The sequence below is a fragment of the Papio anubis genome, chromosome 2 (genome assembly GCF_008728515.1).
Source record: "Papio anubis isolate 15944 chromosome 2, Panubis1.0, whole genome shotgun sequence".
In the NCBI taxonomy this organism is placed as follows: domain Eukaryota; kingdom Metazoa; phylum Chordata; class Mammalia; order Primates; family Cercopithecidae; genus Papio; species Papio anubis.
In genome coordinates, this window is record NC_044977.1 from 161,737,095 (window position 1) to 161,750,684 (window position 13,590).

Sequence of the window (13,590 nt, forward strand, 5' to 3'; positions counted from 1 at the left end):
GCGAAAGTGACTTTGGAACTGGGTAACAGGCAGAGATTGGAATAGTTTGAAGGGCTCAGAAGACAATAAAATGCGGTAAAGTCTGGAACTTCCTAGAGACTTGTAGAATAGCTTTGTCCAAAATGCTGACAGCGATATGGACAATAAAATTCAGGTTGAGGTGGTCTCAGATGGAGAGGATTAACTTGTTGGAGCAAAGGTGACTCTTGTTAAGTTTTAAAAAAGAGAGTGGCAACATTTTGCCCCTGCCCTAGAGATTTGTGGAACTTTGAATTTGAGAGAGATGATTTAGGGTACCTGGCAGAAGAAATTTCTAAGCAACAAAGCATTCAAGAGGTGACTTGGGTGCTGTTAAAGCCATTCACTTTTATAAGGGAAGCAGAGCATAAAAGTTTGGAAAATGTGCAGCCTGGCTGTGCAATAGAAAAGAAAACCCCATTTTCTGGGGAAAAAGAAATCAAGTCAACTGCAGAAATTTGCACAATTTGGAAGAAGCCTAACGTTAATCCCCAAGACCATGGGGAAAGTGTCTCCAGGCAATGTCAGAGGACTTCGCAGCAGCCCCTCCCATCACATGCCTGAAGGGCCAAGGAGGAAAAAGTGGTTTCGTGGGCCAGGTCCAGGATCCCTGTGCTGCATGCAACCTAGGGACTTTGTGCCCTGTGCCCCAGCGGCTCCAGCCATGGATTAAAGGGGCCAACATACAGCTCAGGCTGTGGCTTCAGAGGGTGGAAGCCTCAAGCCTAGGCAGCTTCCACATGGTGTTGAGCCTGTGGGTGCACATAAGTCGAGAACTGAGGTTTGGGAACCTCTGCCTAGATTTCAGAAGATGTACGGAAATGCCTGGATGCCCGGGCAAAAATTTGCTGCAGGGGCGGGGCCCTCATGGAGAACCTCCGCTAGGGCAGTGCGGAAGGGAAATGTGTGGTCAGAGCCCCCACACAGAGTCCCTACTGGGGCACTGCCTAGTGGAGCTGTGAGAAGAGGGCCACCATCCTGCAGACCCCAGAACAGTAGATCCACTGACAGCTTGCACCATGTACCTGGAAAAGCCGCAGACACTGAACACCAGCCCATGAAAACGACCAGGAGGGAGGCTGTACCCTGCAAAGCCACAGGAGCAGAGCTGCCCAAGACCATGGGAACTCACCTCTTGCATCAGTGTGACCTGGGTGTGAAACCTGGAGTCAAAGAAGATCATTTTGGAGCTTTAAAATTTGATGGCCCCACTGGATTTAGGACTTGCATAGGCCCTGTAGCCCCTTTGTTTTGGCCAATTTATCCCATTTGGAATGGCTGTATTTACCCAATGCCTCTACCCTCATTGTATCTAGGAAGTACCCAGCTTGCTTTGGATTTTACAGGTTCATAGGCAGAAGGGACTTGCCTTGTCTCAGATGAGACTTTGGACTGTGGACTTTTGGGTTAATGCTGAAACGAGTTAAGACTTTGGGGGACTCTTGGGAAGGCATGGTTTTGAAATGTGAGGACATGAGATTTGGAGGGGCCAGGGGCAGAATGATATGGTTTAGTTGTGTCCCCCCTCCAAATCTCAACTTGAATTGTATCTCCCAGAATTTCCACGTTTTGGGGGGGACCCCAGGAGGAGGTGATTTAATCATGGGGGCCAGTCTTTCCTGTGTTATTCTCGTGATAGTAAGTCTCAGGAGATCTGATGGGTTTATCAGGGGTTTCCGTTTTTGTTTCTTCCTCATTTTCTCTTGTCGCCACCATGTAAGAAGTGCCTTTTGCCTCCCACGATTCTGAGGCCTCCCTGGCCATGTGGAGCTGTAAGTCCAATTAAACCTCTTTTTCTTCCCAGTCTCCAGTATGTCTTTACTAGCAGCATGAAAATGAACTAATACAGTTATTTATTGTAGTCTTCACAGTCTGGGCTTGTTTGTACCTATCTTTCTTGGGAAGGCTTTCCAGGCATTTGAAGGAAATTGGGTGTTGTGATCCAAATTTTTGGCTGCTGCAGCCATATCTGCATTAGGGGGTACCCCACGCCCAGTAATGCTGTGTAATCCCAAGACCTTGGTGCTCTTGGATAAGATCCAGAAGAATTCTCTGAATTGCCAGGCCTAGACTCTTGTTCTCTTACCTTACTTTCTCCCAAACAAACGTAATCTTTCTGTGCTGAGCTGCCTGGTGCTGGGGGAGAGATGACACAAGCACACCTATGGCCACCACCACTGGGACTGCACTGGCTCAGACCTGAAGCCAGCACTGCACTGGGTCTTGCCCAAGGCCCACGGTAACCACTACCTGGCTACTGTATATGTTCACTCAAGGCTCTAGGGCTCTACAATCAGCTGGACAAAGTCAGCCAGGCTTGTGTCCTTCCCTTTAGGGCAGTGAGTTCCCCTCTGCCTTGACTAGGTACAGAGATGCCATCCGGGAACAGGATCTAGAGTCAGAAACTTTGGAATTTACCTGGTTCACTATTTTACTGAGGCTGAGCTGGCACCCAAGTCACAAGACAAAGTCCTTCCCACTCTTCCCTCCCATTTCCACATGGAGAGGAGTCTCTTCATTGTCACCACCACCCCAGGCACACAGCAACTACTGCCTGGCCACTGTCAATCTTCACCCAGGGTTGAAGTCCTCTTCAGTCAGCTTGTGATGAACGCTGCTAGGCCTGGGACTCTCCCTCCAGGTCACTGGGCTGCCCTCTAGCCCAGGGCAGGACCAGGATTGCCATCCAAGAGCCAAGGCCTGATACTGGGAACTCCAAGAGCCTGCTTGGTGCTCTATTCACTGTGGCTGAATTGGTACCTAAACTACAAGACAAAGTCACCTTTACTTTTTCCTCTCCTTTTCTCAAGAAGGAATCTCCCCCCATAGCCACCATAGCTGGGAATGTGCTGGATCATACCAGAAGCCAGCACATCTGAGTCTCACCCAAGGCCCATGACATGTACCACCTGGCTCCTACTGCTGATTATTCAGGGCCCAAGGGCTCTTTCGTCAGCAGGTGATGAATCCTGCCAGGATTGGGTCCTTTCCTTCAAGGCAGTGGGTTCCCTTCTGGCTCAGGTATGTCTAGAAATGTCATCAAGGACCTAGGGCCTAGAATGGGTGCCCTACCCCACTGTGGCTGAGCTGGTATCCAAGTTGCAAGACAAAGTCCTCTTTACTCTTCCCTCTCCTTAGACAGAAGGAATGAGTCTCTCCTAGAGCTATGAGCTGTGCTGCCCGGGGCAGGGGAAGGGGTAGTATAAGCACTCCTTTGGCCACCCTGGCTGATGTCTCACTGGACTGTGTGCCCCTGAAGTCTACTGGCTCCAAGCCCAGCACAGCATCAAGACTTGCCCAGGAATTGAAGCCCTTCTGGTTTAGACTGCCTTTCAAGTTTATCTAGGACCCCAAAGCACTTTGGCCCTTCTGGCTAGGACTGGTCTAAATGCTCCCTCCATGGACACCAGCTGAATTCTTCCTCATGATGCTTTCTGCTGTGACACAGCAGCACTAAGTTCCAATACAAAGTCCCACAATTACCGCACTCTTCCTCCCCTAAATGCAGATTCTCTCCATGCCACACAACCACTGCTGGGGCATGGGGGAGGGGTGGCATCAGCAATTCAAGACTATCTTTCCTACTCTCTTCAGTGCCTCTTTCAGTGATAGGAAGTTAAAAATAGGTACTGTGATTTCTCACCTTATTTTTGGTTCTTATGAAGGTGCTTTCTCGTGTGGATAGTTAAACTTGGTGTTTCTGCAAGGAGGACAATTGGTGGAAGCTCCTATTCAGTCATTTTGTGCCACCTCCTCCCTCTTTTCTGGTCTGAGATTTTGAAGGTGAAGACTACAGAGAAGCAGCTTTCTCAATACGTTTGCCTTTGTCATTGGTCTCGATGCTATAAAGGAAGGTGGTTTAGGCAACAAATAATTGACTAGCATTTCAACTAGCCCTGACTGAGGATTAATTGCCAATAAGTCACTTGTCATTGCAGGTGACCACAAGCCCCAACTTGGAAATGGTAGTAGGTATTCTTTTTTGACCTTGTCATGTATATTTGGGAAAGACATTCAAACTCTGCAGCCTCACTAACTCCTAATAGGGAGGCTTTCTTGTCATCTTTTACTCTTCCTGAAGGAGGAAAGTAGATAAATGACATGCTGATTCTAAAACACCTAGAAGGAAAGTGGTGCATGCCCACCAATGCCATTTAGCATTGTTTTGGAAGTACTTGCCAATGCCACTAAATAGCAACAAAACAGATTAATATCTAGAGACAAATTTAACAAAAATTGTGTAAGATCAATATAATGAAAACTTTAAAATCCCACTGACAACTGGGCCTCAATGGTCCTTAAAGAACTGCCCAGCACAGGGTTAGACAATTCCCAGTTATAGTAAACGATTCACCTGCTTGAGCCTTACTGACCGTGGAGAGGTCAAACAACTCTCCTTTCATACACAAGCCAACCAATCCAGAGCTCATAACCCCAGCTTCTTTCTTCATGGCCCTCTTTATGGTGCTCTCACATTCTGGGAGACCATCTCCCTGCCCAATCACCCCATATCCAGACAGCTAGGGACAGCCTCTACACCATCCCTGAGCATATCAACACTGTTCAAACAAACCAATCCTAAACGTGTTTACCCTGCCTCACTTCTTTCTTCCTGTAGTCATCACGATAGGGCTTTAGCCCACTAGTTCTCATTCTCTTTCTACCTGAGACCTCTTCTTGGGAACTCTGAGTAACAACTATTTTTTCAATGGCAACAGTCTCCTGATATGTTGGCCTTACTGAATGTTAAGATTTTCTGTTAACACACTCTATTTTAAAACACACTCTAATTAAAATATCAGATTTTTTTGCTACTAAAGTTAATATGGAAAAACAATCAAGTGAAAATAAGCGCCAGGCGCGGTGGCTCACGCCTGTAATCACAGCACTTTGGGAAGCCAAGGCGGGTGGATCACAGAGGTCAGGAGTTCGAGACTGGCCTGACCAACATAGTGACACCCCGTCTCTACTAAAAATACAAAAATTAGCTGGGCGTGGTTGCGGGTGCCTATAATCTCAGCTACTAGGGAGGCTGAGGCAGGAGAAACGCTTGAACCTGGGAGGAGGAGGTTGCAGTGAGCCGAGATTATGCCATTGCACTCCAGCCTGGGTGACAGAGGGAAACTTGGTCTCAAAATAAATAAATAAATAAATAAATAAAATAGCCATAAAAATTCTGAAACGCACGAGTAATGTAGGGTGGTGGGGAGAGGGGACAGATGGAGTGGCTGATGGAGGGTAGGGAGCCAGGGATGGCACTACGAACCATTAAATGGTTTGATGAATGTAGTGAGTATAAATCTCAGTCCACAACAGTGTGAAAGAAATATTTATTTTCAGTAATTCTACCTAATTTTAATTTTGACCTTCATTTCGCCAGGTGGAAATAAAACTTCAGTCATTTCAGGGCCTCACGCCCACCAGCCCCCATCCCCAGCATTGCTCTAAGAACTACTGGGCTTACTTAATACCTAGGTATCAGGGTGGGCTTCTGATCCCTGGTAGCTCATCTATCCACCCTGCATCCTTGTTGAACATTGTCTGCTATAGCTTTTGTGATATAAACCCTTCCTGGATTACTTCCTTCCCAAGACAAGATGGTGAGGGAGATGGGAATTTAGCTCACCATGAACACTGTGCGTTTGTGACAGTGGTGCACCCCAGGTGCTGCAGGAGCATCCAGAGAAAGGAAGGCTTCACGGAAGAGGGGACTGTTGAGCTGGGCCTTGAAGCATATAGCCAATTTCACATGGCAAAAGTGGGTGGGTAAGTACAGAGCATCACAGCAGAAACAGCACAAGCACAGTTGGGGCTAAGGCGAAACCAGGTCTGACTTCTTGAGCCCAACTTGACCATGCAATGGGGAGGCAATTCCTGGAAATATGGAGGGACCAGGGAAGTGAGCCTTGGCAGTGAACTACATGGCTGTAGATTAGCCACTCCACAGAGCAGGCTCCAGCAACCACTGCATAGAAGGAAAATCATGGATCTTGCCATCTCTGCAGGTATTTCTAGGCCCTAAATCAAAATGTAAAGTGGTCCCCTCAAACTTTGAAACAGGAGATCCAGGAGTTTCTATGTGTTCCTTTCATAGCTCCCTAACGGAAAGAGTGACCACACAACCTGAATGTGTCAAGGGTTCACTGGCCAGCTAGCCCCCTTCTGAAAGAGAGGGTCCTGGAAGGGAGGGAAGAATCAAGATATCTAGTGAAAGCCAGAGGCAATCCTGCCAGTCAGATCAGAATCCAAGGCATATGCTTTTATCTCCACCTCTTCCAAAAGTAAAGTTTACAGGATTGTCAATTTCTCCTTTCCACATTATTCCATTTATTCACATTAGCAGCAGCAAATGCAACCAAACACACACCAGATAATTCACACTTCGTCTGTATTTTACTCTCTGTAATAGTCAGTAGTTAGTTTTCTCGGGGTTTCTCAGTCACAATTCCCAACCAGTCACAAAAGTAACTGGTTTCCTACTTTCTTAAAACAGTCATATGATGTTCTACGGTAATCATTTTACATTTGCATTATTTCAGAGTCATGGGCTACTTCTTCATTCACATGCACTGCTTCCCCACTGCCTAGCTGTCTTGAAAATAATACAGGAACAAAAATGTTTTGGGATTCAATATAATTTTCCTTTTCATTTTCTTTTTCCTTCAGTGTCCAAAAGTCCTATCATTTTCTTGCAATGGATTTGAGACTTTTTTTCCCTATGGCATACACACTCACTTCACAAAAAAGCTGAGCTACTTCAAAGTAGCATGTATGAAATAACTGTAGAACATCTCCACTGAGCTATTGTTAACCATCATGAGTTCCCACTCAACTAGTAGTCAGTGAACTCTTACAGAGCACTATGGCTATATAGAGAAGTGGAAATACACAACCCCTGATTTCCAGGAAATGTCTAATTTACTTGAAGACCCACTTACTTGAGAAAAGGGAAACCACTATGTATACTTTTACATTCACTGCTAAGCTGAGACTCCAGCTGGTGTTCTCTTCTCTAAATTCTCACCTTCCTAAAACACAGTGGCACTTACTGAGCGCCTTTTATATGACAGGCATTGGGCTAGGAGCTTCTGGGTGGCTTTTTGAATCCCCAAATAACCCCACGAAATATGAAAGATTTTTGGAAAGACTATTAGCAGAGAAAGTAACCTAAGAAACCATTTCACTTTGGGAGGTTGAAGTGGGAGGACCGCTTGAGCCCAAGAGTTTGAGACCAGCCTCGCCAACAGACACATCTCTCCAAAACAATTAAAAAAATTAGCCAGGTGTTGTGGCATGTACCTGTAGTCCTAGCTACTTGGGAGGGTGAGGTGGGAGAATTACTTGAGCCCAGGAGTTCAAGGCTGCAGTAAGCTATGACTATGCCACTGTATTCCAGTCTGGGCAACAGAGGAATACCCCGTCTCAAAAAAATAATAAAAAAACTCATTTCCCATTGATCTCCTCAACCCTAGATTCTAGGTTTTCCTTAATTAAGAAAACTGCCATAATCTTTTGAAGCTCAGTTTTTGTGAGGCAATTGGGTATTATTAATACGTATACTAGGCTCACATAAGAAATTCATTATTAAACTAGGGGCTGCAAAATATTCTATCAAGTATCTATCAACCAATAGATCCATTTTAGAGGGGTATTTTCAGTATCTTATCCAAGGAAAATCTGCTGTGAGGAGACTAATTTCAAGATCATTTTTACTAAATAGTCAATGGATTCTGTCCATCAGTGCCCTGGACTAATGTGGTCTTTATACATTTAGACTGACCTCTGCTGGACAGTCTAATAACCTGTCTGAATTTTTTTTTTTTCTCTGAGAGAATATGATTAGGAAAGGGGCATTTTCCCCGAATTTTATCTAGTATTTAGTAACAGATTTACACAGTTCAATTTATAAATATTAATCAACCCCTCTACACCACCTAATGGCAAAATCTTATATTGCATTTGGCTGCCAGCGGTGTGTCCAGAGGCAGAGTGGCAGGAGGCTGGTGAGGTTACATGAGCTATCCAGTCTGAATGCTCCTTTTCATAGTGTCTTCCTCCTGTGCAGGACATAAGAATACCTGCAAAATGGGGCTGCTTCTATGAGTCCGTCAGGGGCCCAATCACAGTATCTTCTGGGTTCACCCCTAAAACTGAAGTCTACCACTTCATGGTGGTCACTTGTGCCGAAACTAACCAGTGTAGACAAGTCTGATCTGGGTGGTGCAAACAAGCTGAATTTTGATATAAAGTCTTATGCTTCAATGTATGTAAAACTGCAGATAAAAAATATGAATGACCCTGAAAATAAGTGATGCTTTTCAATTTCAAATATTCTTTTAAAATAATGCCTGCTTCTGATAATAAAAATTACATATTTATAAAATCATATAAAGGAAAAAATTAAAGAAATAAAAACTGCCTACAATTCCATCTACCAAGTTGTATTACAGTTTTAGTTAATTTTGTGCCCATCTCTGTTCTGTAAGCAAGCATGTATGCATGAGTATGGGTATTTCCTTACTTCACTCCATTTCATTTTGTAGCTTGCTGCTCTTTTCACATGTTGTATTGTGATTATTTCTCAATCAATAAATAACACAATTTTTATTTTATGATGATAGATCATCATTTATGTAACCAATGTCCTACTATTAAATGTTGGGGATGTTCCTAAATAAAACTATGCAAAATGGCCTTTCATATAAATATTTGACCAAATATTTTATTATTTCTTTAGGATATATTCCCTAAATAAGATCACTGGGGCCTGGCACGGTGGCTCATGACTGTACTCCCAGCATTCTGGGAGGCAGGGGCAAGAGGATAGCGTAAGCCCACGAGTTTAAGACCAACCTAGGCAACATATTGAGACCCTGTCTCTACAAAAACAGAATAAAAAAATTAGTCGGGCATGGTGGCATGCACTTGTAGTGCCAGCTACTTGGGAGACTGAGGTGGGAGGATCACTTGAGCCCAAGGAGGTCAAAGATGCAGTGAGCTGTGATCACGTCATTGCACTCTAGCCTGAGCAACAGAGCAATACCCTGTCCTGAGAAAAAAAAAAAAAAAAAAAAAAAAAACTTCATGGGGTCAAAACTTACAGGGTATGAACATTTTTAAGATTCCAAATACAAGCAATGCTAGAATTACTCTGTGGAAACGTACCAACTTCAACTTCCATCAGCAGCGTGGGGGTCTCATTTTCACTTCCACTTCACCACAATTCAGATTAATTTAGAAAATTCTTTGCCAGGTGGATAGGCCAGAGGGAAAAAAAGGGATTTTCAATATAACTTACATATTCGTATTTATTTATATTCATACTTTCATTGAGCATTTATATTTTTTCTATGAATTGTACATTCATGCCCTCTGCCCATTTTTCTACTGGCACCTTAATACTTTTCTTATATATAAGAGTTCTTTTTATTTTATTTATTTATTTTTTGAGAGGGAGTCACACTAAGTCTGTTGCCCAGGCTCAAGAGCAGTGGCGGGATCTTGGTTCATTGCAGCCTCTGCCTCCCGGGTTCAAGTGATTCTCGAGCCTCAGCTCCCTGAGTAGCTGGGATTACAGGAGTGTGCCACCACGCCGGGCTAATTTTTTAATTTTTAGTAGAGATGGGGTTTCACCATGTTGGCCAGGCTAGTCTTGAACTCCTGATCTCAAGTGATCCACCCGCCTTGGCCTCCCAAAGTGCTAGGATTACAGGTGTGAGCCACTGCCTCCGGTCTGAGTTCTTTATATATTGTTAACTTCATTGGTCTAAATGTGGTATGCTTGAACTTAGGTCGCTAGTCCAAATATATCCTGAAATTATTAGTTTGGGTGTGGTGTGACTTTGCCTTTGGCTCAATAAATTATTTCCAGAAAAAAAAAACAAAAAACCAAATTCATAAAATATAGGACAAGCCCCACTAAACACTGGGGACACTTTGGTACTGAGTAGTCAAAAAATAAAATAGGAAGCAGAAAGAGCCTATGTATCTCAACTAATTGAACATGTCTCTACATTAGATAATTCTTACAGCTTTTTTCTTCAGTTCTTAAAAGATAGGTAACTGCCTTAGTCTGTTTAGTGTTGCTATAAAGGAATATTTACTAAAGCTAAGTAACTTGTTTTACAAAGCAGTCTATTTAGCTCACAGTTCTGATAGCTGGAAGGTTCAAGACTGGGCATCTGGTGAGGGCTCAGGTTGCCTCCATTCATGGCAGAAGTGAAGGGGAGCCAGTGTGTGCAGAGTCCACATGAGGAGAGAGGAAGCAGGAGAGAGGTGGGGAAGGTGATAGGTTCCCTGCAGGGAAGGTGCTGGGTTCCTTTCCTTTTTTTTTTTTTTTTTTTTTGAGACAGAGTTTCGCTCTTGTTGCCCAGGCTGGAGTGCAGTGGTACAATCTCAGCTCACCGCAACCTCCACCTCTTGGGTTCAAGTGATTCTCCTGCCTCAGCCTCCTGAGTGGCTGGGACTACAGGCATGCACCACCATGCCCAGCTAATTTTGTATTTTTAGTAGAGATGGGGTTTCTCCATGTTGGTCAGGCTGGTCTCGAACTCCCGACTTCAGGTGATCTGCCCGCCTCAACTTCCCAAAATTCTGGTATTATAGGCGTGAGTCACTGTGCCTGGCTGCTAGGTTCCTTTTAACAACCAGCTCTAGTGGTAACTAATAGAGGGAGAGCTCATTACCCTGAGAACTCACCAAACCTTTCATGCGGGATCCATCCCCATGACCCAAACACCTCCCATTAGGCCCTACCTCCACCACTGGAGATCAAATTTCTACATGAGGTTCTGGGGAACAAACATGCACACTATGGCAGTAAAAGAATATTGATATGTAAATCAACATTTAGGCAGTTACAACGCTATTATTTAATAAAAGCTCTCCATTCATCTGTAAGTAGTTTTGTGGCAAAATAACTTCTTCTGTTACTTTTTCTAACTTTTTCTGTTTTTAATCAATTCCTTTACTGTAAAATGTCATTTTAAAATGTTTATTTTATTTTGCACAATTTTAACAGTAGAGTAATTTTGCTGTGGAAAATAAAATTTCATCTTGCAAGAAAGAGAAAACTCAAGACCACCAACTGGCGTCTTTATTTACATATTAGAGCGGGTCAGCCAATGAAAATCCTAGAAAAAGAAGACAACAAACATTCAGTAAAAAGAAATGATTGTCTCAAATTATATCCTCATTGTTTCACTTGTTCTAAAACCTAAAAGTCCTACACAATGGTGGCAAAATGAGGTTTGTCTTTGTTCTGGTGCTTTTCCCAAAAAGGACTTAAAACCTACTAGTGAATCTTCCTGCTGTGTCCTATAAAACAATCTAAAATGGCATTCTGGGTCCTCTTCCATTAACAGTAATCAGAGCACAAAAACTATAGTCTAAAAGAACCACAAGTACACTCAGAAGGAGAAGGGAGATAAAGGAGGCCCACAGAGGGCTGAGCTCCTGGGTCTGAGAACAAAAGTAGGAAGAACTGTGCACGGAAGCCTCTTCCAGAACTAACACCATCCTACACATACGGCCTGGACACAGACACAGATACAGGCATTCCCATATTGAGGCAGAAAGTGGCCAGCCTACACTGAGAATCAATGACAAATGGCAGAGGGACAGACAGACAAAAATCAACAGTTTGGAAAGTATAATGTATGTAAATTCCACTGGAATGAAAATAAATAATTTCAAAGTGATAAATGTAAGAAATATAAAGATAATCCTCATAGAATTATAAAAGAGGAAGACGAGAACTTATATTTCTCCGGCAATATCCAAACAAAATTCATAGAGAAATTGTAGAACAGATCATTGGAAGCAAATCAACAGAAGCGCGAACTCACTGGCAGAGAATTTGTTAGGGCTTTTCTGTGATTAACATAGGTCTCAAGATTATGATGATGATGATTTTGAGACAGAGTCTCACTGTCACCCAGGTTGGAGTGCAGTGGCACAATCTTAGCTCACTGCAACCTCCACCTCCTGGGTTCAAGCGATTCTCGTGCCTCTGCCTCCTGAGTAGCCGGGATTACAGACATGCACCACCATGCCCAGTTAATTTTTGTATTTTTTGTATTTTGCATTTTTAGTAGACACCATGTTGGCCAGGCAGGTCTCAAACTCCCAGCCTCAAGTGATCCGCCCACCTTGGCATCCCAAAGGGCTGGGATTACAGGCATGAGCCACTGGGCCCAGCCATCAAGATTATATGTATTCATTAGGCTTCTTATAGTGGCTTTAGTTTCCCCAGTGCTCTGACGGCCTGATGCCCAGAGGAGGGTGTTTTTGGTTACCAAACTAACATCCCAGTCACTGGAAAGTATAAACCCCGTTACAAATCCATAAAGTGGCATGAGATGAAAAAGCCTGTCTATTGAGTGTCTGACTGGCATAAATCATTTTAAATAGAACTTAAAAAGAGAAGACAATCCACAAACCCGCAGGAGTACAGACAGATTCTGAAAGTTGTTGACCCTCCCTTAAAACAGTCTGCCTGCTTGCTCCACAGAAATCCCTGCTAATGCCCCCTGCCCTTCAGCTTACTGGCCTACTTTTTCGGCATTTATCTTCCTCATCACTAGGCTTCTTGAGTGTCTCCTCTCTCTGCTAGGAAGTAAACGCCAAAGTCGCTGAAATCTATTTTCACACAAATAGAATTTCAGTAGAATTCTATATATTTTAGTGTCTAAATTAGTTAATTTATATTTCAGTGATTATCCAGGTATCTGTTTGCCCATTCATCCTCTGCTTTGTTCACAAAAGAAAGAGATCCCATATGTTTAAGAACCAAGACAGAAAGTACTTGAAAAAAATACCTGCGCTGAAAACAGTGGCTGATACGCAAAGTGTTCGCATGGATGACAGGTTACAAGAGGAGGCAAGTGGTAGAACCAGGATGGCAGTAGAAAATTAAGTATGAAATGCAACTTAATCTGGGATAGGAGAGGTTCATGCTATGAACTTTGTCATTCACTTTACTGCTATAATCAACACTGTAGTTTCACTTTAGAGGTCAAAGTAACTAATTTTGAATGTACCTGCACAAATCCTCGTATTACAGTTGCATCTCCCTCTTCCTCAGACTTGCCATGCTTTCTCTTTCCTCTTGCTACAGAGCCTTTTGCACATCTCTTCCCTCTCCCCTTTGCCGAGTTAGTCTCTGCTTATCCTTCTGATCTCCATTTAAGAATCATCTCCCCTGAGAAGCCTTCCCTGTAACCCCAACATAAATCGATTCCTTTGTGGTATGTTTGCTTAGAACTGGGTTCTTTTCCTTCCAAGCAATTGCTTCACTCTGTTGTAGTGTGTTCAGTTGTGAGGTTACCAGACTGTCCCTCTCCCCTACCAGACCATAAAAGCTCCATGAGGGTGAGGACTGAGCCTGGTTTGGCTCGCCATGCTATTCGTAGCACCTAACACATATCCCAATATTCACTGAACAAATAAATGAAACTGCCAAACTCAGAAAAGGTTTAGAAAGACCTCTGTGCACGACAGAGGGTGTTCTGTTTGGCAGATGCTTTTTGGAGGGGGATAGGGGAAGCAGATGCATTTCTTGCTTTCTGCTTA

General features: G+C 43.6%; 1 protein-coding gene across 4 annotated transcripts in view; it reads right to left on the reverse strand.

Moving 5' to 3' along the window:
• Positions 1 to 10,997: 10,997 nt before the first annotated feature.
• HACL1 (2-hydroxyacyl-CoA lyase 1) overlaps positions 10,998 to 13,590 on the reverse strand; it is a 39,709-nt gene continuing 37,116 nt past the window's right edge. For 3 of the 4 annotated variants that reach the window (XM_003895137.3, XM_009201758.3, XM_021934881.2), the window contains one exon: positions 10,998 to 11,150. In XM_003895137.3, the coding sequence (XP_003895186.2) occupies positions 11,118 to 11,150 (33 nt within the window). In that variant the 3' untranslated portion in view covers positions 10,998 to 11,117. Of the gene's footprint in view, positions 11,151 to 12,158; positions 13,234 to 13,590 lie in introns of those variants that run through there. The other variant, XM_017955919.3, reaches the window with a different exon arrangement.